Here is a 27,687-nt window from a genome sequence, read left to right as displayed (position 1 = left end):
ACAAAGGGAAAGATCTTCCATCGTACTCTGTGCCAGATAAAGAGGGGAAAGCTTCTGAGAATAGTAGAGAAAGTGTTTATCAAAATTCTGCTATATGCTTCATACAGGGTCAGTACATACAGGTAGGTTATAAGCTACCCTTCCGCAGCTTCGGATTAACACTTGTGGTTGGCTACAAAGCAATTACTAGCTGTTCTGTGTATGTGGGCACATCTGGCTCAGAATATCTCTGCATTCTGACACTCTACGTTAGGGTCGTAGACTTGGCCTTCATTGGCCATAACTAGTTTTCACTTGGGGCTAATGAAGTGTAATACAGTGATGTTGACAACCAAGTTCTTGAGTAACATTGTTTCTAACTCACAAAAAGTTGCTAATTTACAAGCTTTCAATATATTTGAGTTCAATCAAGTCTCCTAACCAGCCTGTTTTGTAATTCACAGAAGCCTAAACTGCACTCTGCCACATTCTCAGTCAGTACCAGTAACTCTGTATACCTCCCTTTGGAGACAGCGGTATCTTTCCATTTAATGGATTAAAAAAAGAAAAAAGCATCTCCAGTGAGGACCAGTGCTAGTAAAACTCTTTATTTTATTTGTAATGATCTCCATCACCCCGTACTAGTCTGTTCAAAGACGATCTTTTACAAGGGACTTACATCTAGCCATAGAGGTGCCAATTGGGGATGCAAAGGTCAGTTGTCGGGGGAAAAAACACAGGCCCTGGGTACCTGGTTAGCAGGAACCCAGGGCACACTTAGTCAAAGAGCATCAGGCAAAAAGTGGGGGCAACCTTGCAAAAAGAGGCACTTTCCTACACATAGGCAGCCATGTTCCATTGAAAAATAAGCTGTTGCAAATCCAAAAGGTTTTGCCTTTAGTCTCTGTCAGTGCTTGTTTTGTCATGTTTTTTTTGTAAAAGTTAATATTTGAGCAGCTGCTGGGTCCTTGCTTATATAAAGCAATCATTGGCATAGCCAATAGGTCTCGCCTTTGGGACCTTATAAGTGTATCGTTATCCAGCACAATATCCTTGGTGCAACAACATCAACTGTTGCATGGCTAAACACTTATAAGGTCCCAAAGGCGAGACCTATTGGCTATACCAATGCTTTTTTTCCCTTTGTTTTTCTGCTCATGCTTTGGATTTTCAATGATTGATTAGCTTAAGTTCAGCCCAACTTGTCATCTCAAAATTGTGTGGACTGTTTCAGAAATGACATCCTAAAACTCGAAATACACAACAGAAACACTGCTGGGAATTTAATGAAATGGAGCAGATGTCGGACTATGAAATGTATCCTGTGCAAGCTACCATGCTAGACCAGGTTCTCGATTCCAAACGGTGGGCTCCAGAGTAGTCGAACAGACGCAGGGTATAAAATACATTGACTCCCATGTCGAGTATAATGGTAGTTTTCTAAATATAAGCGCAACCAAGACTTGCAAATAACATTTTATTGATGCTGAAATGAACAGAGCATACAGCGCCTGTGTTAAACCATCCTTTGCAGCCGAAGAAATTGAACTATAAAGTTGAAAATCCCTACAGCAGCATTTTCAGCATCAAAGCACACGACGGTTGAGAGGAGAAAGGGAAAAAACGTTTCATGCCTTTGGTAAACATTCAATGTGTTCCAGTTCGAAAGACAAACTGAGAAGATAGATCCTAAAGTTCGAGAACTAACAAGTCATTTAACGAGCATTGGCCGCGAGGTCGTGAAAGTGACACGGCTGCGCGGCCCGTGAAAGTGATTGTGAACGCGATCAAAGACAGATGGCGGCTGCGCGCGTGCACGCTCATGTGAACGCAAGCGCTAGGCCACCAAAAGCCTGTGGCAGCCTTTTGAAAACCCACACACTAAAAGTCTCGCCAGATCAGCGCATGCGCTGGGTCATGCGAGACCTAAATGGACTTAAGCAAAAATATTTTTGGGCTTCTCAAAGCACACTTTGCCATAGTAGCCCCTGGTACTGAAAGGAACTTTTTTGCATGGATGTGATCTTTGTCAAGAGTAGAATGTTGTCACTCATTGAAGTTAGCTAATGGTTGAAGTGAGCTGATCTATTCCTCCATGCCTTCTGCTGTATTGGGGCAAAGAAAAATGTGAATAACAAAACAGACCAATTTGTGAAGCTGGCTAGAGGTAAGCTTCTAAAAGTATATTATATATCTTTAGTAAAATCGCAAGGTCTTGGCGAACAACAGACCTAAACAGAAACGTACACTCACATTTTGTGTCGGGTCACTTTTACATTGTCAGACTGGCTACTTAAAAATTTCACCCAACCAAGGTTTTTCATCAGAGAGGATGGGTGGATTATCTAGGTGACAGTCCATTATAGTGCCATATTTCTCATAAATGTTCAGTCCATCATCTAAGTTGGGGTATGTCTTTTGTCTGTTCTTACTGTCACAGAGGGTAATCACCTGTGTCCATAGTTTGCCTCTTGTTTATTAATCCCAACACATTGGACATCCTCAGCCTGGCCAAGGCTTGTTTGGTTCTCAGAACTAGTCCTTCTCTCCTACAGCTAGTATCTAAAGTCCATACCATCCAGTTCACCTCCCTGTTTCAAGAGCATTTAATTGTAATTTATGCTGAGAATCGCCCTCTATCTATTCTAAAGGTTTTGGCAGAATTGAACCTGTGCCAGGAAGTAAGTATTCAAGTCTTGTAAGCATGATCTCATTCATCAACTGAGGGAACATTACAAAATCTGAATTTTTCCAGTCATCAGTTCTACTGGAAAATAAAGATTACCTTCAAAATGTGTGATCCATAGGGGCGCGGTCTGTTTTCAGGAGCAGCCTAAGGACTAAGGTTTTCAACTGCCCCCAAGTCTTCATGCTCATTCCACCAGAGATTAAGACTGTGTCAGTCGATTTCTAAAGGTGTGCCCAATGCCACTGCAGCCTTTTGGTATGGCACTTATCTTTTATAGGTTCTAAGCTCTGGATGCATATTTCCATAAACATACTGCCTTTGATAAATACTTTTTCCAATGCTTGTATACTCTAGCATGTGCTCTTTCCTACATTTTCAGGCTGTAGAATTAGGTTACCATCCAGTTGTAAAGGTGGTAGTGCAAGAGTGATAGAGTAAGAGTTAAAGGCATTCATGCTGTTCCTCTAAGTACCGCACCCAGTGCACCATGCTCCACCCATTCATGGCAGAAGAAACATGAGCTCTGCCTTGTGAATATATGTATTTGAAGCCTGTCAGAGGAGTGCGACGCTAGTCCTGTTCCTTCACCAAAACATAGTGACCAAATCATTTTTATAACGCATTTTCCCATCCTGTGTGAAGTGCAAGCAATACCCAAAAAGTTGAGAAAGCAACCCAACCGACAAAGAACAAAGTATTTGACTCATTATAGTAATTTTACTTATTTTTTCCTCTAAGTTTATTGACAAATTTTTTTACATTTGTATCCCATCTTTGATACTTTGCCATTTCCCATGATAGGCTGACATAGATTTTAGTCACTGATAGTTAAATGCCTGAAGCTACATCCTTGCCTCCTTCCTCGCAATTGCAATTCTCAGTATTGTATGACATTGTCGAAGCTTGAACCATCGGATCTCATTTTGAAAATTTCTAAGGTAATGGCATCTGTGAGATAGAAATAGTTTGGTAGAAAACATGAAAAAGCTCTATATCCCTACGGACGTTAAGTCAAAAACTTTAAAAGAAGGTTTGGAAAGCTTTCCAAGTACTTCAGAATCTTGCTACCAGTAGCTGGAAAAGGAAGTGGAGCAACTGGCACTGACAGAGCATGGTGGAAAGTGGACGGTTGAGATTCCCTAAAATTTGCAGTTTGTTTTCTACCCCATACATGACTGAAGCATATGTGTATATATTGTCTTAACCATTGCTCAGGTAAAGCGCTCTGATACCCGATTAAACTTCCACCTCGAACGCCAACGACAGCAACTCCACCACCCTGCTCGACAACCTCGCCAACCTCGGACTCAAACAGCTTGTCACGACACCCACCCACTCCGCCGGACACACACTCGACCCCATTTTCTCCACCAGTAGCCACGTCTCCTTCAGCCACACCACCGAACTCCCATTGGACCGACCACCACTGCACCCACTTCTCCTTCGAGAAAACCACCGCGCACAGCCACCCTCAAAGAATCCGCCACCGTAGCTGGAACAAGGTCACCGAAGAGCTGCTAATCACCACCCTCGCCCGAGACCCACCAACCGACCACACAGACACCGACACAGCCGCAGCCAACCTCAGGCAATGGATCGACGATTGCGCCAACCCTCTTGCCCCAACCAAGAAACCCTCAAACAGACGCACCGACAGAAGGTCCATCTGCTTTACCGTCGACCTCCAGGCATCCAAGCAGGCCTGCCGAAGACTAGAGAAGAAATGGCGCCACGAGCAAACACCGGACAACCATGCAGCCCTCAAGAACTCCAGATGCAGACACCACCAACTCATTTGAACCGCCAAAAGGACCTCCTTCAAGGAACGCTTCGACGACAATGCACACAACAGCAAAGAGCTCTTCAACATCGTGAAGGAACTTGCCAACGCCAGCTCCGACATCCAGCTATCACAAGACCTCTGCGACTCCCTAGCCACCTTTTTCCACCGCAAGATCGCAGACATCCACCACAGCTTCAACACCCAGCCCCCCCGACAGCCGCCGACACCCTAAACTCACCGCTCCCCAGTCACACCGGCCGCCTGATCTCCTGGAACCACGTCAACGACTAAGACACCATGAAGACCATGAACACCATCCACTCCGGCTCACCATCAGACCCCTGCCCCCACCACATCTTCAACAAAGCGAGCTCCATCATCTCACCCCAACTCCGAAAGATCTTCAACAGCTCATTCAAGACCGCCACCTTCCCGGAAAGCTGGAAGCACGCAGGGATCAACACCCTACTCAAGAAACCCAAGGCAAACCCAAAGGACCTCAAGAACTTCCTGCCCATCTCCCTTCTCCCGGCAAAAGTCATTGAAGATCGTCAACAGACAACTGACCCGATTCCTCAAAGAGAACATTACCCTGGACTTGTCCCAGTCCGGTTTCCGCAGCAACCACAGCACCGAAATTGCCCTCATCGCCGCCACAGACGACATCAGGGCCCTGCTGGACAACGGCGAAACCACGACCCTCATCCTCCTAGACCTCTCGGCCACCTTCGACATAGTCTGCCACCACACCCTACGCACACGCCTCTACAACGCAGAGATCCACGACAAAGCCCTGGACTGGATTACCTCCTTCCTCACTGACAGAACCCAGAGAGTCCGCCTCCCTCCATTCCGTTCCGAAGCCACCAAGATCACCTGCGGTGTACCCCAAGGATCAACCCTCAGCCCGACCCTCTTCAACGTCTCGCCAACATCGTCCGATCACACAACCTCACCATCTCATACGCCAAAGACACCCAGCTGATCGTCTTCCTCCCCAAAGACCCCGCCACCGCCAAAACCAACTTCCACGAAGGAATGAAGGCCGTCACCGAATGGATGAAGAGCAGTTGCCTGAAACTGAACTCGGACAAGATGGAGAGCCTCATCCTCTGCTCCACCCCCTCCGCCTGGGATGACTCCTGGTGGCTGGCCTCGCTGGGAACTGCGCCTACACCCACCGACCACGCACGCAACCTGGGGTTCATCCTGGACTCATCTCCATCAGTGACCCAGCAAGTCCATGCCGTCTCCTCCTCCTGCTTCAACACCCTCTGTATGCTTCGCAAGATCTACAGATGGATCCCAACCGGAAGCAGAAGGACTGTTATCCAAGCCCTCGTCACCAGCAGGCTGGACTACGGCAACGCCCTCTATGCGGGAACCACGCCCAAACTCTAAAAGACTCCCAACGCATACAAAACGCCTCTGCACGCCTCATTCCTCGACATCCCCTGCCACAGCCACATCACTGCTCACCTGAGAGACCTGCACTGGCTGCCAGTCACCAAGAGGATCACCTTCAAGCTCCTCACCCACGCTCACAAAGCACTCCACAACGCCGGACCAGCATACCTCAACAAGCGACTCACCTTCTACACCCACAACCGCCAGCTCCGCTCCGCTGACCTCGCCACCATCCCACGCATCCACCGAACGACCACCGGCAGCAGATCCTTCTCCCATCTTGCCACCAAGACATGGAACACCCTCCCCATCCACCTGCGACAGACCCAGGACCTGCTGACCTTCAGGAGACTTCTCAAGACCTGGCTGTTCGAACGGTAGTGGCTCCCCCCCTCCCCTCAGCGCCTTGAGACCCTCACGGGTGAGTAGCGCGCTCTACAAATTGACTGATTGATTGATTGATACCTCTGGGTCAAGTCTGTGCTATATAAAGGGGCGCTTTACCTTGATTTCCTTTTTAGAAAATGTTTGAGTTTTTTTTTTGTCACCTTATTCATGGGCGGGACAGTTGAGTGCTGATGGAGAATGGAGATGTGTTTGAAGGAGAACTAAGATTGCAGGGAAGCAACTGCGAATTTCCTTAAACGCAAAAACCAAGTAAGAGAACGTTGACACTGTAATGAGACATTTAATATTAAAAATAAAAGTAGGGGCACTTACCCCATGTCCATTTCACCCAACGGTATCCTGACATCTCCAGTGTGCGAGATTTAACCTGATCAGCATTACATCCTATTTCACACGGAGCTGCTATTTATCTCTCCTACCCCATCTTATTTTCCTTTCTTGATAATGCAGGTTGCTGTTGCTATATCCGCCTTGTGTATCTCACTGTAGCATGTCTCTGATTTGCAGGTATAAAATTTTTTTAATGATATTCCAGATTTTGTCATTTTATCACCATGCTTTTTTTCCCTTTAGCATATCACTTTTTTGGAGTTACATGTACTTCCTTCCTGTTGGTTGATTTGTATGATTGTCCTAGGGAATTTGCGTGTCAACACATCTCTGTAGTGGTTCTAGTACTATAATAGCATCACAAGAAATTACTGAGCTGTCTGGCAAGTAACAAAAGGTTGCTTTATATGCCCTTTCCTACAGACCATCAGCCGTGCATTCATGAATGGCAGCGCGCTGGAACATGTGGTGCAGTTTGGCTTGGATTATCCAGAAGGCATGGCAGTAGATTGGCTAGGAAAGAACCTATACTGGGCAGATACTGGAACAAATCGCATTGAAGTTTCCAAACTGGACGGTCAGCACCGGCAGGTTCTTGTGTGGAAAGATCTGGACAGCCCTCGAGCCTTAGCTCTGGATCCGGCTGATGGGTGAGAACTTTGTGTTATTTCATAACCAATATGTTGAACACAGACCAAAATATTATTTGTATGATGTCTATTAAGGTGGAAAACACTATGTTAGCAGTCCAGCACAATAATTCAACTTATTGTGAAGGGGTACTGAAGTGGGGGCAGAGCACGTACCACACAACTTGTATCATTTTGCTTGGTGAACGATCAGTTTGATACTACACAAGCTTTCGGAAAAACAACTGAACCCCCTTTCCTCAGCACACTCAAGGGTTTATAAATAGGAAGGTAGTGCTGTCAGATGGGTGTGTATGTGCTGCTTTTGGCCTCCATTATCCTTATGTAGCCTCCATGCTTATCTCTGAGATGCAAATTCATTTCCAAAGTAATTGTTCCTTTTTTTTGTGTCTTATCCTAAAAAATTTTGCTCTAAGGAAGTACACAGTAGAAATCCAAAATGAAAGTTTTCACTAACTGATAAAAGTTTATAGTGATCACCGTCATAATCATGTATTAGTATATTGTGCAATTAATACATGTTTACCACACAATTGCATCTTTCTTATTAGTTTGACACTCTTGTACGGATTCTTGTTTGAGTATTAAAATTCTATGCAATTAGTTGCTGCCTAAGTTGTGAAGTTTGCAGGGGCCAGATTAAAGTTCTTACCTTTTTATGCGCTCCTGCCTCAGTTCTTTAATGCAACAATTGACAGACTGTATTCTACTGTCATCCCCGGCACAGGTGGTGGTACAGCCGGTCTTAAAGGACCAGTGTCTTTGTTGAGCAGTGCTGTCCCACTTGGTTGACATCTGATACTGAAATTTGGTAACTGCTGCCAATGTAGGTTGTTTTTGCGTGTGCCTCCCGGAGCTACAACTGACCCCAGTCTCCCCTGCAATGTTATGTAAATGGATTACCTCTAGAAACCTAGTTATGAGTTGGCGCTGGATAGCTTATTGATGTGCCATCTATTATAGTTTGTGTCTTGCGCGCAAGAAGAGACCACACAATAAGATAATAGTGGTGCTAGAATAGGCACAAGCTATCAAATCGCTGCTATCTGGGCAAGGGATCCCTATCCTTTGAGTGTGACTCGGAATGGCCTTGGGCATTCTAATGATTGCGCAACTCCCCAATTAACATTAAGTGCCTGCTTCTGATAGTGAGTGCTGGCCACAGATTCATCACTTTTTGAATAATCCCCAGGCATGAGACTACATCCAGAAACTTTTCAACAGTACCTCTGCACACTGATGGGTGGCGCCATGCTGCTCCTTACTTACCACTATAGAAATGAAATACAGAGCCTATATGGGGGCTACTTCCACGCACTGACATCTGTTCCTTTCTTTCCACGCCACCAAACAGATCTGTAGCTTTGGCTCATCTCTCAAAGACCCATACATCAATATGTAAATAGTGCAAGGGTTGTCACCCCTAAAAACGGGTTTTAAGCCCTGTACTGACTGTCACTAACAAATGTCTGTGACCGATCACTATTGCGTGTGCCTGGGGTTTAGTCCCGACTAAGGCCTGCTTTGACTGCACGTTGATGAACCAGAAAACCTTCCAGGGACACGAGCCAAAGCTTTACATCGCCAGGTACAAGAAGCCTCTGCAACGATATCAGTCTAAGTCGTGGTCCATTAATGACGCACTCCCGTTCCAGGTGTCACTGAAGAGGCTGGTCTTCACAGAGATCTAAATCTTTGGGTAAGTCAAAGAAGAAACATGAAAAATTGGAACTGGACTTGGTCCCTTCCTGCCGCTCGCATTCATCTGAGCAGGCACTGAGATGGCACCATGGCACGAGATCTTGCTTATGGAGTCTATCAACTTTGCAGCTGATCCTTCAACTGGTTCTATTGCATACATCCCTTTTTCCCCTTTTACCATTTTAAAGAGGCATAAACTGATACCTTGTTGGGGACTTGGACAAAATCTTGCTCTGGCCCGCCAGTCAACACAGATATCAAGACATCAGCCTGACCCGGGCAACCCTATGTTCCCCTCTCAACACCCTTCCCCTAATTGTTTAGTGGTGCAGACACCCATGAAAAGAACTAATCCCAACACTTTTCCGACTACTGCCTCCGATAGGGAGTCCAAACGTGTGGACACATTTGTGAAGCAGGTTTTTTTCTTCCACTAGCCAGGCTTTCGAGTCAGTAAATACCAGCTGCCTCCTGGGACACTATCCTATGCCCTTTGGGACTCAGTAGCTTTAGTCTTACCTAGTGTCCCCGATCTGTCCTTGCCCAAGCCGCCAAGACGGTTTTGTTACAGTGAGGTTCATTATTCGTTGTGACTTGGACATCACCAATTCCATCGGGCAAAACCATTGCCACCAGTGTAGCCATTCGCTGCTATGCATGGCTGCGATCAGCCGGGTTCCCAGGCGATGCCCAGTCCTCCCTTATGGACATGCCCTTTGGCGGGACTCACCTGTTTGTGGACAAGGCTGATTCCGCTTTGAAACGATTTAAAGAGAACAGAGCTACTGCATGCTCCATGGTTTAATCCGCCCCACCTCGCCAAACGCACCAACCTTGCAGCTCTCTTCGCAGATATGCTAGAGGACCAGCCTCAGTAAGTAACTCCGCAGTTTTGCAGTCCAGGAAATGGTCCCCACCTCCCCTGAGGCCCAGGTCAACAGGCCAGCCTCTCCCCCCCCCCCCCACCCCCAACCACTCCCACTGGCAGAAACCCTTTATCGTGCCCTTAGAGACACCTCATCGGAGGCAGGATCCAAAGATTCTTCCCAAGTTGGCAAGACTTAACATCAGACAGGTGGGTACTGCAGATCGTTCCCCGGGGTATAAGCCTTACCCTTCTTCTCTTCTCTGTTGCACCTTCCACTGTCCTGCCCCCCGCCAACACAGAGGAGCATCTCTCCATTTTGCTGGAGGAAGTGGAAGCCCTTTTGGATAGAGGGGCTGTCAAAACATTTCCAGCTCCAGAAGTAGGACATTGTTTGAAGATTTAGAATCGGTGTTGTGCCATAACATCAGAATCCTAGGCGTAGCAGAATCCACCAACACTGGGAATATGAAGGACTATGTTGAGCGACTCCTTACCACAGTATTCGGAAAAAGTGCCTTTTCAGTGATACTTATAGTGGAAAGGGCACACAGATCGCTTGCAAGCCGATCCCTGCCCAGAGCCCCTCCGATGCCACTCACTTCTAGCTTGCTAAATTATCGCGACCGTGATACGTCTCTACGATTGGCGATGGAGCAACGACAGATCTCCTTTGAAGGCTCAGCTATTGCTATATATCCGGATTTTACCATGGCCGTACGGGAGGCCCGAATTAAATTTTTGCCGGTAAAAAAGAAACTTCAGCAGGCGAATATTATATATGCTATGCTCTATCTGGCGAGCCTCTGAATAATGCATCAGGGGAAACAGCACTCCTTCTCGAATTCCTAGCAGGCTTCGGACTTCCTGAAAACCATAAACAGGCAATCTCCCCAGACAGTAACACATGGGGGCCCATTCCCGCTCACCTCCGTCTATGTCGGAGCAAGATTAGCAGCGGAAGGTGGAACTGGTGCTGAACCGAGCAGCCAAGCACCCCAAATGGACCATGGATACAGCGTTTTAGAGTACGATACCGCTGGTCATCCTGCAGTTCGCAAGTAGGAGTGTACCTGGCCCTGCCTGCGCTGGGCACAGGGCCCATTTCGCCCGTACTTATTTGGGGGCTGCTGAGAGCCCGGGATGGGTGGTGATTTGCCAGTGGTGCTGGACCTCTGCCCGAGGCTTAATTGTTCAATTTTATTTCACAGTTACTGATGGGTGTAAAATTGTAGTTAAGGTTTTTTGGAGCGGTGGGAAGGGTGGGAATGTGTACAACAGCAGGTTTGGGCTGCTGTTGTGGGACGGGAAAATGGTCTTGATAATTGCAATAGTTGTGATAAAAGTAATTGAAGTACAGAAAATATGCAGTTTAGTGGAGCATAAGAGGAACCTCCACAGTAATTATTCCAAGACGCACAGTAATGATAGAACATCCCGGCCCACCTAGATGTAACTTCATAACATGGAATGTCCGGGTCTTGGGTAACCCGCGCAAGCGACGACATATTCTAGCCTACCTAGACAGGCACAACATTCACTGCTTTATGCTCCAAGAGACGCACCTGAGCCCCTTTGCCCTGACCATGTTTGCATCTCGCTGGACAGCTCACCTGAGTTTTGCTACTTACTCCACGTATGCCCGGGGAACAGCAATTCTGGTAAAGAAGGGTGTCCCGTATTTATTTATTTAAGAGTTTTATATAGCGCTGGCCAGACCCGAAGGTATTTGAGCGCTTTACAACATTTATCATGATGCAATCGAACACAAAGTATTTCAATGAACAGCATTGTCTCGTCTTGAATCCTGTTCAGGGTGGAGGGGCAAAGTAGCGAGTCAAAAGTCAGGTGATGTAAATGCCTTCTTATTGAAGTGTCTATATTCTGCGCTGGGTAAGATTCATGTGACATAGGAACTTTGTCTCATTGGGCGGCAGCTCTCCATTCGGATGGGTTCAGTTGAGGAAGAGGTCTTTGAGCTGACATTTGAAGTTTATGAAGGAGAGGTTAGTCCTGATATGTTAATGTTATTCAGACTTATAAAGCGCACTATCACCCCAAGGGTGTCCTGGCACTGATATACACTAGCCCTACTATACACATAGATTGCAGTGAGGATTGCATTCACTGAGAATGACGACGATCTAGGGTGCACTTTTGGGATAAAGCCAGGTCTTTTATTTCTTTCTAAACTGCAGGAGGTTTTCTATCTGTCTTAAGACTGGTCGGGAGTACATTCCAGAGCCGAGCGGCTGCAAAGCTAAAGGCTCTTCCTCCCATTTTTGTTCTTTTAAACCTAGGCACTTTTACCAACTTAGATGAGGATGATCGAAGGCTACTTGTAGGAACATACCATTTGAATTTGCTCTGCAGTGGTTTGGGCCCCATACCATGCAGAGCTTTAAATACAATGTAGAGTGATTTGAATTGTATCCTCTGTGGCACTGGAAGCCAGTGAAGCTCATCGAGAGCCAAGGAGGCTGATTGACGTGATCTCATTAGAGCTAGCTTAGCAGCAATTGTCTGAATTCTCTGAAGTCTCCCAATGAGATAGTTTGGGGCCTCCAGCAACAAGGAGTTACAATAATCCAGCCGGCTCAAAATGACACTTCTCACTATCAGTGCTCTGGTTGGAATTGGTATCCTCGGATGAATCTTCTGTAGCACTCTGATAAGGGAGAAGCTAGTCGTGACCGTTTTATTCACTTGAGTTTCTAAACTCAACTTGTCATCAAATACTACCCCCAGATTGCGCACTGCGTCAGAGGGCATTAATGGCCTGTCTGTGGGGATAGGCCAGAAATTAGTCGGGAGCGGAGTTTTCTTGGCCGCACAGCATAAGATCTGTTTTCTCACCGTTACATTGCAGATAATTATTCCTAAGCCATCGTGCAGTATCCTGCATACATGCATAGAATTCTTCCAGTGTTAAAGATTGACTCCCCTCCAATGACAGGATGAATTTAGTATTATCTGCATAGTTCACCAGGTTGACATTGTGGGACTTAATGATAGAAATGAGAGGGCTCATGTAGATGTTAAACCATATCGGACTGATCGCTGAGGGACGCCATGCTGAATGTTGGTAAATTCTGCTCTTTGTTGGATATGAGGTAGATGGCCTTTGGTTCCATGCAGGAACCACAGGGTCGCTACTGCCTCATGTGGGGCAAACTCGCGTCACAATCCATAACCATGGCGTGCTGCTACAGGCCTAATAGCGACGATCCAGACTTCTTTAGAACACTATGGGGGAAAATAATTGACATAGGATCCACTCATGTTATTTGGGGGGGGAGACCTTAATATAGAGTTGGACCCCGTGATGGACAGATCACACCTCCAGGCCCGTCACTACACCACTGCCCAACGCCAGGTGATGGAGATAATCAAAGAACACGCACTGATCGATGCCTGGCGCACCCGACATCCACCTAGCAGAGAAGGCACATGTCACTCTACAGCACACTCCTCTTGGTCTCGGATAGATTAATGGCTGATCTCTAAAGGAGTGAGACCCTGGCTGACAAAAGCGAACCATCTAGCTCACATCTATTCCGATCACACTCCAGTGGTAATGACGCTGACCCCCCTCCATGCACGATGGTGCCACATCAGTCCTGATATTTGCCCCCTCACAGCCTCATGGACTCCCCATTTAGACTAGAACTGCAACAGGAAACCACAGACTTTTTCCAATGAAACATAGGTGCGGTTCCCTTGCAAGCCATAGTATGGGAGGCCTTGAAAGTTACTATCGGAGGGGTATGTATAGTGAAGGGAGGGGGGGATACTACAAGACATCCGCACCACACTCTGAAAATTAGAAGCTGACATCCGACAGATGGTGGCCCAACTGGAGAATGCTGCTAGTGAGGATCTGTGGGGGGGAAATCAGAGACACACTGTCTGACTATCAAAGCACTGCAGAGAGAGAATGCTTGTTTCGAGTGAAATACTATCAGGCCCGAAGATATGGATAGGGAGAGAGACCAGGGAAGGCCCTTGCGGAGCTAATCCGAAAACCGAGATTTTCTAATACGATACTAGAGATAATAGAACCAGCTGGGAGGTTGTGTAGGGACATGCCAGACATGCGGGCTTTTTATTTGTTTTATACTTCCCTGTATACCACACACAGGACACAACCCACAACTTTCGAATTGTACTTTGAAGATACAGCACTGACTTGGTTGGGTGATGCTCAAAGAAAGTTCCTCCCTGCTGAGCTCGAAGAGGAGTTCAGAGTAGCGATAATGCTGCTGCACTCTGGCTGGGCTCCAGACTCAGATGGCCGCACTGCAGAATTTTACAAGACATAGTGATTGCTTAGTCAAATTACTGAAAAAATTTATGAAACGTCCCGAGAACTGGGAGTCTATACTAAAGCCCAGGAAGCCGGAAGATCGATGCAACTCATACAGGTCCTTATCGCTGATAAATTGATAAATTGTGCTGCGGAAATACTAGCTAAAGTGCTTGTGAACCGGCTGAGCTTGCTCATGAACGTTTTAGTATTGCCTGACCAGTCGGGGTTTGTCCCGGGCGAGCGACATCTCACAACCTCCGCACCCTTTTCGCCCTTATACAAGATATAGACCCTGACTCTGAGGCAGTGGTGTTTTTTTTTTTTAGATGCTACTAAGGCATTCGATTCCCTTGAGTGGGATTATCTCACAAGCGTGCTCTGCCGAATGGTGTTCCCTCTTCCCTTTTTATCCTGGGTCCAGCTGCTATAAAATCAACCACAGGCCAAGGTATTGATTTAATGAAATGTGCTCCTCCCATTTTCAAATCACGAGGGGGATAAAGCAGGGGTGCCTGCTATCCCCTTGCTTTTTGCGCTGTCTGTAGAGCCGCTAGTGGCCAAACTCCGACAGCACCATAGGGAATACGCGTTGCAGTACACCACCAGGCACATTCTAGTGTGTATGTATGCTGACGACATAACGTTATATTTTTGGGACCCCAATATCTGTCTCAACCCGCTGCTCAGGTAATTAATACATTTCGGACTGCTCTCGGGAATAAACATCAACTTGGAAAAATCCCAAATCTTCCCCCTTACCCAGGCGGTCCAGAGATTTACTCCTGATTACCCCCTAAATTGGCACACGACTGATCTAAAATATTTGGGAATCACAATAACAAGGCACAAGACGGAGCTAATGCGGAATAATTATGGGCGAGCGCTGGAGACCCTGACAGAATCCATCACAAGATGGATCTCTATGTCTCTTATTAGCAGGACAAATCTCTTTGATTAAAATGATAATCCTTCTGAAACTGCTCTACCTCTTCATTGATATTCCCTATGCACCCAGCAAGCACTTTTTCAAAGCTCTCAGAACCCAACTAAGTCGACTTATATGGGGGAAACAACCCCGACTGAAATGGGAAGTCCTGACCCAGCCTTTTACGGGGGTGGGGGAGGGGGGGAGGAGGATATGGAATTCTACTCTGTGCGCCCAAGCACACTTTGCAGCGTATTGGGTACGATCGCCACTGCATATGCCACACTTGGCTGTGGAGCAGGGATACATGTCTCCCGCCCGACCATGGCATTTCTGGGCTTCTCCACGAAACCCAGGAGTAAAGACTTGACAACAGTCGATTGCACAAACATAGCTTGGCAGAATATTGCCAAGCGATTACAAACACCCATGCTGTACTCCCCGATGCTGGGAACGCAGCATCATCCAGACCTCCCAGTTGCACATGAGGCGAGCTGCCCACAAATGCTCCAGAAAACTGGGAAGTTGACATGGAGATCTATACGAAAGCGGAACTTTCTGAACCCGTGAAGCTTTTTTCAGAGATCAAAAGCCAACCCCATTGGACTTGTTCCTATAGCTCTGGCCACATCAGGACGTCAAAACTGCTACCCCTCCCTTCCCCACTGAGCCTGAGATCCTGGCCCCATTACACACACTGCTACAAAGCTAGGTCACAAACACCGCAAAGGATGACATGCATGAGGATAAGGGATGACTGAGGGAAGGAAAATGTTGTAGATAGAATTACTGATTGTAATAATGTGAACCCGTATTTGCTTGTTGAGCCATAAAGGCAAATAGATTGAGAAACTACCTACTGTATGCGACCTCAAATGTTATACATAACTGTGCTATTCATCAGAAAAGTAATGAGATGTTATCTGTGCTTATTTGTTTTCTGAGTTCTGTGCTGCATTGTAAAACCTAATAAAGATTTTTTTTTTTTAAAGATACTGATGCCTGGGGAATATTCCAAAGGTAAGGAATCTATAGCTAGATAGTCTCTACCAGAAAGAGCATTACTGAAGGTTTGTAACTTGTTCTTCTGTAGTAGGGGATCTCTGTGTATAGTCATAATCTAGTGAATAGTCCCGCCCATGTGCGCGGACCCCGGAGCAATAAAAAATAATCTCAAGTTGTCAAGCCATGCAGACCTACATCTACACTTAAGAGAGAATTTCAAAGACAGATAATGCAGATTATATCCACAGGCTACACTGTCCAGTACTTCAACTAGAAAAATTCCACCAACAACCACCAACAGCACTGCCTGCCCAGCTTTTTCCACAGAGAAAAAACCTGCCTCTTCCAGCAAAAGCCTCTGGAATGATAGAGGGGAAGGAATGGACAGACAAGCCCCATAGGCTGCCATTATGTGGCTCGGAACAGGATACTGTGCCTTTAAGAAAACTTTCCAGAACTTTTCCAGTTTCCCAGAATGCACAGCAGGTCCCTTTTACTTTCAGTTCTTTTTTCCGGCTCCTGCTAGCAGGACCCTGGAGCACTGAGCTCTCCCTTTTCAAGGTTTATTGGTGATTTTTGTCAATTTTTCAAGTGTTTTAGTGTTGGGACTTCCTTCTGGTGCTGTCAACATGCCTGGCTTGTTCGACAAGTGCCCAGAGTGCGATAGGAAGAAGGCTAAGTCAGACCCTCACAAGGTGTGTATAGGCTGCCTTCCCCAGTCCCATGTGCCTGAAGAGTGTGAGATCTGCCACTCGTTCTCAGCCAGGAACCTGAGGGAAAGAATGAAGATTAGGCTCCAAGTCCTGGAGGACAGAAGGCTGAAGGCACAAGGTGGGTCAGGAGGGGCTGATTCCGCCCATGCTGAGGCCTCTGGGGGGCTTCCCAGGGGCAGGAAGACCGGCAAACGCCCCCATTCTCCACCGGCGTCGATGACGTCGACTAAGGCGTCGAGAGGGATGACCATGGTGTGTTCACCGTCCCCCCAGGGCTCTGGGGAGAAGCGACGTCTACGTCGAGGGAGCTGATCAGGCCGCCGTCGACTACTTCGGCATCGTCTGCGTCGACGCAGTCAACGTCGCCGTCGAGGCATCGACGTCGAGATCAGGCCCGGCGTCGGCGCTCACCGTCGAGGGGAGTTCGCCGTCGGCGAAGAGGAGGCGGTCGACGTCGAGGAGGCGGTCGACGTCGAGGAGGCGGTCGGCGAAGAGGAGGCGGTCGACGTCGAGGAGGCGGTCGACGTCGAGGAGGCGGTCGACGTCGAGGAGGCGGTCGACGTCGAGGAGGCGGTCGACGTCGAGGAGGCGGTCGACGTCGAGGAGGCGGTCGACGTCGAGGAGGCGGTCGACGTCGAGGAGGCGGTCGACGTCGAGGAGGCGGTCGACGTCGAGGAGGCGGGCGGTCGACGTCGAGGAGGCGGGCGGTCGACGTCGAGGAGGCGGGCGGTCGACGTCGAGGAGGCGGGCGGACGACGTCGAGGAGGCGGGCGGTCGACGTCGAGGAGGCGGGCGGTCGACGTCGAGGAGGCGGGCGGTCGACGTCGAGGAGGCGGGCGGTCGACGTCGAGGAGGCGGGCGGTCGACGTCGAGGAGGCGGGCGGTCGACGTCGAGGAGGCGGGCGGTCGACGTCGAGGAGGCGGGCGGTCGACGTCGAGGAGGCGGGCGGTCGACGTCGAGGAGGCGGGCGGTCGACGTCGAGGAGGCGGGCGGTCGACGTCGAGGAGGGGGGCGGTCGACGTCGAGGAGGGGGGCGGTCGACGTCGAGGAGGCGCAGGGGGCGCCCGGACACCAGGAGTCCCTCGACGGAGTCCCCGGGCTCGGGGTACTCAGTGGTATATACGCAGCCGCCACTAACGCCACCATCACCGCCGCCGCCTCCTCCTCCTCCGCCTGCTATTCCGCCTCGCAGGCCTTCGGGCCCTCCACCGGTTCCGACACGATCTGTCTCGTTGCCCAGGTATCCGCCGCCGCCGCAGGGAACGCCTAGGCCGCAGCGCCAGGGTAAGCCACCGTCGCCGGGCCCGGCGAGGCCGGCGGACAGACCGAAGCCAAGAAGATCGCGCTCCCGCTCCGGACGGAGAGGGAGATAGCGGAGCCGTGGGCGTTCGTCGTCAACATCGAGACGACGCCACAGGAGGCGCAGATCCGGATCGCGCACTCTATCATCTGCCAGGGACTTCTCACCGACGCTGTCGGACTCGCCCGGGACGAGGGTGTCGCCAGTTGACGATCTGGTCTCCTTCCAGGAGGTACTGCTAAGTTGGGAATCACGGTGACGGTACCGACACCTACGACGTCCGTAATATTCGAGACGCTGCACAAGAAGCACCTGTCTCGCCCCTTGCTGCCTCTCGTGCCGGGACTGGTAGAGCCCGCTATGGAGTTGTTCCTCGCTCCGGCAGTGACGAAATCCGCCCCCTCCCGGCTTATGAAGAAGTATCGGGCCCCGGACTCTACCTTTTTGAGGACGAACCCTAAGCCGGATTCAGTCATTGTGACGGCAGCGAGGAAGCAGCATGCTACCACCCCTTCGACAGTTCCGCCCGACAAGGAGAGCCGCTGGCTGGATTCAGCGGGTAGGAATGTCTGTGGGACGGCTGCCACCACCATGAAGGCGACAAGTGCCGGGGCTCTGTTGGGGCGTTACGACCGTGCCCTGTGGGAGTCTCTCCAGCAGTATGCGGAGCTGCTGCCTCGCGACAAGAGGGAAGACTTCTTGGAGACTTTGCGCGAGGGGATGCTGGTCTCAAACCAGGTGATCAGTGCGGCAGCGGATGTGTCCCTGCTGGCGGCGCATGGGTACTGTCATGGCGTCCACCAACGACGGCACACGTGGCTTCGCCTTACCTCTCTCAAGCCGGAGGCTCAGCATAGAGTGGCCAATCTGCCTTTCTCGGGGGAAACCCTGTTCGGCCAGCATGCGGACGACGAGATGGCCCGCATGAAGACGGAGGCAGAGACCATGACGGCTGTCGGGTTGGAGAAGCCCGAAAAGAAGAAACGCCCCTTCCAGAGACGGTTCGGGTCTTCGGGCAGAGGGCGTGGGCAGGCATCGGGACAGGAGCAAAACCAGCAGCAGCAGTTCCGTAAACCCTTCCAGAAACGCCAGAAGGGTAGAGGGGGCCAGCAGTCCGCTACTGCTACCAAGGGCCCGGCCGCGGCCCTGAGCATTTACTTCCCCTGCAACCGTTACCCACTCCAGTGGGGGGGAAGCATTCAATTTTTTCCGGCAGAGTGGAGAAAAATTACTCAGGACAAGTGGGTGCTGAATATTGTTTGCAATGGATACAGTCTTCGATTCATCAGGCCGCCTCCAGCGATTCCGCCGGTAAGCTCGCGGTATCAACTGCGAGAGCTCCAGGCGGAGGCAGACCTCCTGTTACAGAAAAAGGCGGTGGAAGACGTACCTCTGTCTCAAAGGGGAAGAGGTCTGTACTCCTGTTTATTCCTGGTTCGCAAGAAGGACAAGAACGAGTTCAGGCCCATTCTGGATTTGCGGCAAGCAAACAAATGGATTCGCAGAGAGAAGTTTTGCATGCTGTCGTTGCATCAGATTTACCCTCAGCTGCAACAGGGAGACTGGCTCTGTGCCATAGACCTACAAGATGCGTACTTCCATGTGCCCATTGCACGGAAACACAGGAAGTTCCTGCGATTCCAAGTCGGCGCCAATCATTCTCAATACACAGTACTGCCATTCGGTCTAAAGTCTGCTCCAAAGACCTTCTCGACGTGCATGGCAGTGGTAGCGGCGCACCTGCGAAGGAACAAGGTGTTTGTCTACCCGTACCTGGACGACTGGTTGATCAAGGCCTCATCTTTTTCGGAAGCGCAGGCGCACTTCCGGAGGACGTGCGGTCTCTTGAACAAGCTGGGGTTACACGTCAACATGTCCAAATCTGTCCCGACTCCGGTCCAGTGCATACAGTACTTGGGGGCCTCCATCGATACACGGTCAGCAAGTGTGTCTCCTTCGGAGGAGAGACGGTTATCGCTCCTTCGGAAGGCTCAGGACCTCATGGCCGCTCCATCGACGACAGTGAGGAAGGTGTCTTCGCTGCTTGGGTCGATGGCCTCCTGTATCTTCCTCACTCCGCACGCACGGCTGCACATGAGACCACTGCAGGAGTGCTTGGAGGATCAGTGGGATCAGAGAACAGGTTCCTGGGACGACAAGATCCGGCTGTCTCTACATGCTCTTCAGTCTCTGAAATGGTGGTGTTCGGCGGAGAATCTCCTCAGGGGGGGTTCCCTTCCACAAGGACATTCCCGAGACGAGTATCGTGACGGATGCGTCTCTCCAAGGTTGGGGAGCGCACTCCGTAGACTTGCAGATACAAGGAAAGTGGTCCCCGTTTGAGTCGCCGTACCACATCAATTTCCTGGAACTCAGAGCCGTGTACCGGGCATTGAAGGCCTTCCATCCGTCCTTCCAGACCAACTCGTTGCTGATACAGACGGACAATACAACCACGATGTATTACCTCCACAAGCAAGGGGGGTCGAGATCGCGCACTCTGTTGCAGGAGGCGCAGGCCATCTGGAGCTGGTTTCTGGCCCGCGGACTGAGGATCACGGCCACGCATCTGCCGGGGGTGCAGAATGTTCAGGCGACGCGCTGAGCAGGCTGCTTCAGGAGAACCACGAATGGGTCATAAACGACGAGGTACGAGGAGAAGTCTTCGCAAGGTGGGGAACTCCAGACATAGATCTGTTCGCCACCGCCGAAAACAGCAAATGCCGAGACTTTGCATCCAGGTACTACCAGAAGGGGACGCTGGGGAATGCGCTATGGATCGACTGGTCGAACAGCTTTCTGTACGCTTTTCCACCCATTCCCCTGATTCCGGCAGTGCTCATCAAACTGTCCAAGTCCGGGGCGCGGATGATCCTGATTGCCCCGGAATGGCCCAGGCAGTGGTGGTTCACGGACCTGCTTCACCGGTCTCTCCTTCCTCACATGCGGCTGCCGTGCAGGCCGGACCTTCTCACGAAGTTCGGGGGGCGGATGGTGCATCCCAACCTCTCGTCTTTGAGTTTGGCGGCATGGCTCCTGAGATAGTGCAATATGGCCATTTGAATCTACCAGCAGATTGTATGGAGATACTGAAGGAGGCTAAGCGACCTTCCACTAGGACGTCCTATGCTTACAAGTGGAAGAGATTCTGCATCTGGTGCAAGTCCAAGAACTTTGACCCGACGACATGTAAGGAAGATGTCATCCTTCCATATCTTTTACATTTGGCGCAGTCTGGCCTTAATTTCCACTCCATTAAGGTTCATCTCGCTGCTTTGACTGCTTACAGGAAATGCCCTTCACAGACTTCCTTCTTTCAGATCCCTGTGGTCAAGGATTTTTTGGAAGGCTTGAAGAAGGTGTTCCCTCCGGTCAGACTTCCCTCGCCTTCCTGGGAATTGAATGTGGTGCTGTCCAGATTGATGAAGGAGCCTTTTGAACCTATTCACAAGGCTTCGTTGCAGCACCTGTCCTGGAAGGTGGCGTTCCTAGTGGCCATTACATCAGCCCGCAGGGTGAGTGAACTTCAGGCGTTGTGTTGCCGAGAACCTTATACTGTATTTCATGCTGCTAAGGTTATGCGTACTCACCCTAAATTTCTTCCTATGGTTATATCTGATTTTCATGTCAACCAGACCATAACTTTACCTACGTTTTTTCAGAATCCTTCTTCTCCAGCGGAAAGGTCTCTACATTCCCTGGACGTTAGGAGGGTGTTGAAGTTTTATCTTGATAAGACCAAAGATATTCGTAGGTCAGACCAATTGTTTATCAATTATGGATCAGTCAGGACAGGTCTTGCTACCTCCAAACAGTCCATCTCTCGGTGGATTGTGTCCTGTATACAGTTGTGTTACCAAAAGGCTAATAAGACCTTAGGGGGTAAACCTAAGGTTCATTCCACCAGGGGCAAAGCTGCCACGACTGCTTTGCTGCGTAATGTTCCGATTGCAGAAATCTGCAAGGCGGCCACTTGGAAGTCGGTCCATACCTTTTCTGTGCATTACTGTCTGGACGCGGATGCCAGGGCAGATGCTCAGGTTGGGCAGGCTTCGCTGCGAAATTTGTTCGCACAGTAGTGGTATTATTTTGTAATCTTCTCCACCGCCGCTTTTGTGTGGGGATGGGCTTGCCATTCTATTCACTAGATTATGACTATACACAGATCCCCTACTACAGAAGGAGTAGTTTCTTTTCTGTAACTCCAGTTCTGTAGTAGGGGTATCTCTGTTATAGTCATAAGCGCCCGCCCGCCTCCCCGGTGGAGAGATGAATGTTAATATACGGAATGCTACAGGTCTGGCGTGCTACGCCGTCAAAAAGAACTGAAAGTAAAAGGGACCTGCTGTGCATTCTGGGTACTGGAAAAGTTCTGGAAAGTTTTCTTAAAGGCACAGTATCCTGTTCTGAGCCACATAATGGCAGCCTATGGGGCTTGTCTGTCCATTCCTTCCCCTCTATCATTCCAGAGGCTTTTGCTGGAAGAGGCAGGTTTTTTCTCTGTGGAAAAAGCTGGGCAGGGAGTGCTGTTGGTCGTTGTTGGTGGAATTTTTCTAGTTGATGTACTGGACAGTGTAGCCTGTGGATATAGGCTGCATTATCTGTCTTTGAAATTCTCTCTTAAGTGTAGATGCAGGTCTGCATGGCTTGACAATTTAAGAGATTATTTTTTATTGCTCCGGGGTCCGCGCACATGGGCGGGACTATTCACTAGATTATGACTATAACAGAGATACCCCTACTACAGAACTGGAGTTACAGAAAAGAAACTACTCCTTTTGCAACGCTGTGGGCTAATAATTTGTTTCCAGATTTCTCCAGTACTGGGTCGGACTTCTACATGGGATATGTACACCTGCTAACTACATATCTTAAAGACGTTGAGGTATTGCTCCATTGGCATCAAGCACCATCTGTGCTGTGCACACAGGATTACTGCATGTTTAGGGACAGTTTCTGTACATTTCTGCTCCTATATTGCCTGTTCTATACAAGTGTTATGTACACTTGAGGGACTTAGTCCTTTTAGTTGCTCAGACTGTATTTTTTAAATACATTTGATACTTAATGCAATTTGATCCCCACGGACTTAGTTAAAACTATAAGGAAGCTACCTATTCCATGAAACAGACTTACACTGATGCCATTGAGTCTGATAAAATGCCTATAAAATGGCATGAACATATTTTCCTTTCACTGTTTGGCTTCCGAAGGTCAGGTAGCCTAAAGCAATTTGTCATAAATAGTAACCCAAGATAGGCATGAGGGCATTAATGAATTTGACAATTCTCTTCAAGGATTGAAGGAAGGTGTAAACCTAAACTTAAAGCTATTATTACTCTCGACAGGTATACATTTTATACTCTTGCTCCAAGAGAAGGGGAGTCCTCAAAGTTTTTGTCTCTCACAGACCGTCCTGTCACGTAACTTTGGAGGTATAGCAGACCATATCAAATAATGCATGTTAAATCTAAAAAACAAAAATATGGGTACTAGTGGACTCAAAGGTATAAGATGCTTTAGCCACCTATAGGGAAGTAGAATAGTCTAAAAAATTGATAAAGAGTTTGAAAATGAGTCCGTTTAAAGTTGCACGAGTGTGCAATGCGAGTCATCGCAATGCTGGAGTTCAGACTATAAAAAGGATACAAAAAAATTGTGTTTCAAGTGTGGTAGTTTCTTTTGTTATTTTGTGAAATCTGCTTTGTGGTGAGTAAAGATTGAAACATTTATTCAAAATTAGGTAATTTTGCAAGATTGGAAAATGTGGACTTAAGGTAATAAAGGAAAAAGAGGTAGAATGGTGTATGTGGTGAAGAACCCATTCAAAATAGGAGTGTAAAAATGATGCTGAAGAGCAGAGAAGGATTTGATGGTTGATGGAGGGGCGGACCGAGGACCTCCCATGTGTCTAGCATCTGTTCTATGAAAATGTTTTGTCCTCAACTGTTTTTGGTACACATTGGATAATTGTAATTAAAGGATTTGAGTTGTCCGATATTACTGTGAACCATTTGATTGGGAGCAAGGTTGATCTGGTTGATTTACTGGGTTGAAGGATAGGAATGCTGTTATCAAGTTGTCTGTCTCGTTCAAGGGTTTGAATGTTCTTCAGCTGAAGGATCAATGAAAGTTGGAAGTAATTTTAAGTCCTAGGTGTAGAGAGCATATGTTTGTGAATGAGTCTGGGAATGATGAATACAGTATGAAACTATTTCCATAAGTGTTTTGGAGAGCTAAGATTACTGAAGGGGTGCACATACAATTCAAAGGAAATAGAATGCAGTGCCAATTTGAAGTAATTGGAAAGTTCAAATAAAGATGGTCATCACAGGGAAAAAATTACACCAATGGGTTTCACCCATATTTGTAGTGGAGAAAGTGGACAAGTTGAGAATGTGTATGTGCGTGAGCACCCTCTGTGCTAATATCATCGACTATCATCCTCTTCCTAACATAATCGGGGTGTATTAATGTTGAAGGTGCGAAAATTGTTTTCCACTTAAGATCCAGATCTGCTTACCGTTATGTTGGTGCCTGAATCCAAACATATCTGCTTATTTCTCACTGCTAGTGTGAGCTAGTTGAAAAATATACTTTTGGGGCTGGGTTTAGGGGCATTACTGTTCCAAAGGGAAGTGCTTCATGTTTTCCGAGAGGTTGTTATATGTGAAATGTTTTCTGAATGAAATGTTAATATTTGTGGAAAGTGTGGATTAACACATGGAACACATTAAGGAGGTTTGCGGACTGAGAATGATCTTGCCTTAATGAATGATAAATGCAGATTATTCAGGAACCATGTGGTTTATTTAGGTCATACTATAGCTTGATGGCAGTAATACTGATGTGCTATTAGTGAAGCTATCCTGCAGCACCAGATAATAAGGACATTTATAATTTGCATTTTTTTGCACATTTTATAGCAAACTTGTGTATAATATTGCTGAAAAAACTGAAGCTGTGAGAATATTGTTGAGCAAAAATGCTGAATATTCTTGCACAGAATCGCAACAAAAGGAATTCGACCAGATAAAATCTGACATCAACCATGAGCCCATTCTCAAACCTTTTTTTTGAGTGGAAGATTTGATGCCAGTATGTATAGGGTGTGGGTTGTGCTTTTGCAAAAAAACAGAAAGGAAGATTGGAATGCGGCATTTTATTGAGCCATGGACCACTATGGGGTAGTAACTTGTTGCAAAGTAATCACAAACTTTTGTTAGGAAGGTTGTATCTAGGAGGAGGTTAAAACATAGCTGCTCGGGTTCCTCGTTTTCAGAGTATAATTTCTCAATTTAATGTGCGCCAGGGAAATTGTGACTGCTGAATGTTCTTCCAGATTTCCTGTAGAAAAGAAACCCGATGAGACTGTATCAAATGATTTGAAAATAGTTTCTGCTGTGAAAGAAGTCGTGCCAACCACCTTCAGTGGTGCGTGTGAGGAAGGAATGCAAGAAAGCAGAAGATAAAGATGAATTAAGCTCACAGATTCCTAGATGTTGGTTGGCCTGAACAGTAGAATATACCTCCAGGGGCACACTTGTTTTGGTATCTCTCCAAAGTACCCTACCTGAAAAAATGTGTTCCTCATGGCGAGAGAAGTTGTTGAAAGTAGCACACGAGTGACATACAAGTATGTCGTTCATGAAAGACTGTTTTGGGAATGCTTTTGATGGCCAGGTTGGACAATATGGCTGAAATACAGGTGAGGGAGCGTGTAGACTGTGGAAATTGTAAAAAGATGTTGAGAGCCAAACCTGCCCCACTCATTTCTGTGATTTAGCCAGGACTTCCCTGGGAAATGGTGCCCATGGTATTTTCAGTCCTTCCAATAATTTCCCTAATAACTTACCTTTCTATATATATACTTTCCTATATAGCTGGTAGTGATATTTGTCAACCCCAGGACACTTGTCAGGGTCCACGGGGGTACAGTTCGTGTTCTTGAAGATGCAAGATTTTTTTTAAAGTAAACATGGCATTGAGCACATTACTACAGCCTTATATGGTCCTCAATGTAATGGACAGGTGGTTAAGCCATCACCAAACTCTCCCCATCCCCCCCCCATCCTAATATTCATTTCAACACAAATGCATATCATGTAATCACTTATTTAGATCCAATATTCTAAATGACTCACTTTGGATCAGACTTAATACTCTACTATAAAAATATAAAATTGTCAGTTATCGGAAATTGGACCTAGTTAGTCATTCTCATAAGTACTAGAGAGAAAGTGGTGTTGTAATTAATCTGCCTTGTGGAGGTAACATTTTGTGAGCAAAGGGCCATCCATCTCTGGCTGTGAGATTTTCATTTGGGAGTGAATAACAGAAATAAAATGGTTTATGGATCTTTCGTATTTTATGAGCACATTTATTGGCGTTTTGGGTAAATGCACGAGTCAACATTAATAAAAGGTGAATTATAACGTGAAGCAACTCTCCTGTGATTACTTGATGTGTAAGTAAACATTTTCATTGATGTATTCCTTTTGCAGCCATGTTAAACCAGGTATATTGCTGTGCTAAAATGCATCATGTCTTTCCCATATCTATAACTAGATTTGCAGGCAGCCTCAAGTTGCACATCTACATCTCAACTGTGGATGCCTCTCTCTCTAGTCCCAAGGAGAATGACACTTAGCTATGAGTAGGTCTTGGGCCAACAGTTATGTAGCGCAGCTAGCCAAATCCGGGTCCTCCTCTAGTTGGATCGAAACAACTCCAACCGCGGCCTTCGTGCCTAGCCCATTTATTTGCTTCTAGTCGAACGAACATAGAGTAAACTGCCAATGGAACGGACTCTGTTTCAATTCTGCCTTCGATGCCTCTCCAGATATCCGCGCACCGACCTTCACAAAGTCTGTAACTGGTGCCTGTCTCCAGAGCACAAGGAAGAAGACTGATGCCAGTCGTTCACCTCATTCGAAAACGACCCTCAGAGACAGTCCGGCTCGACGGAAAGAAATGCAGCAACAAAGTATCGAAGACAACCCTGATATCTTCGGAGAAGATATCGAACAGGAAGAGCTGGAATCGTCCGCAGCAGAAGAGGCTCTCCCCATCCAAGACTCTGACTCCGAGCTGGAAATAGAACTGGAGTCCCATGATGTTCCAGCTGGTCAAGGTGCTGAGAGTACCATAGCCCCTTTGCCCACAAAACCCACTTCACTTACTAGAAGGCTTCCGGGCCACCATTGCCATCCGGCCATAGTAGGCACCAAGACTCTGCTTCCAACACCTCGCCTCAGGCTCGGCACCAAAAGCACACGTCAAGCCTTCCGGCTCTAGTCCAGATACCACATCTTTAGCACCTAAGACATCGGTTCCGAAAGACAAAAATTACAAATCCAGCTTGCTGAAACAGAAAGATGCTCCTCAAAAACTTCCGTAGCCAATTCTGGAAGCCATGCAACAGAAACTGGATCTAAAACATAAGAAAATCTATATACATCCAGACACTGGACATATTACAGCAAAGCCAGTGATACCATCATCTAAAAGGAAAATGAACACCGGATATAAAATCCCATTAAAAAGAACAAGCATTTGCAATGCAATAGGTCTCGCATTTACGCGAGTTTGAGCTATTGACATCGCAAATGGCAATGCCTTT

At 47.7% G+C, this 27,687-nt stretch overlaps 1 protein-coding gene across 1 annotated transcript in view; it reads left to right on the top strand.

Annotated features, from left to right (window-relative positions):
* Positions 1–27,687, top strand: part of LRP6 (LDL receptor related protein 6) — an 880,431-nt gene that overhangs the window by 388,235 nt on the left and 464,509 nt on the right. The window contains exon 10 of the mRNA XM_085652091.1: positions 7,020–7,246. Coding sequence (XP_085508217.1) covers positions 7,020–7,246 — 227 coding nt within the window. The remainder of the gene's footprint in view (positions 1–7,019; positions 7,247–27,687) is intronic.

Source organism: Triturus cristatus, chromosome 4_1 (genome assembly GCF_964204655.1).
Source record: "Triturus cristatus chromosome 4_1, aTriCri1.1, whole genome shotgun sequence".
Classification (NCBI taxonomy): Eukaryota; Metazoa; Chordata; class Amphibia; order Caudata; family Salamandridae; genus Triturus; species Triturus cristatus.
The sequence above is the reverse complement of the archived record's forward strand: the minus strand, read 5'-3'. Positions and strand labels throughout refer to the sequence as shown.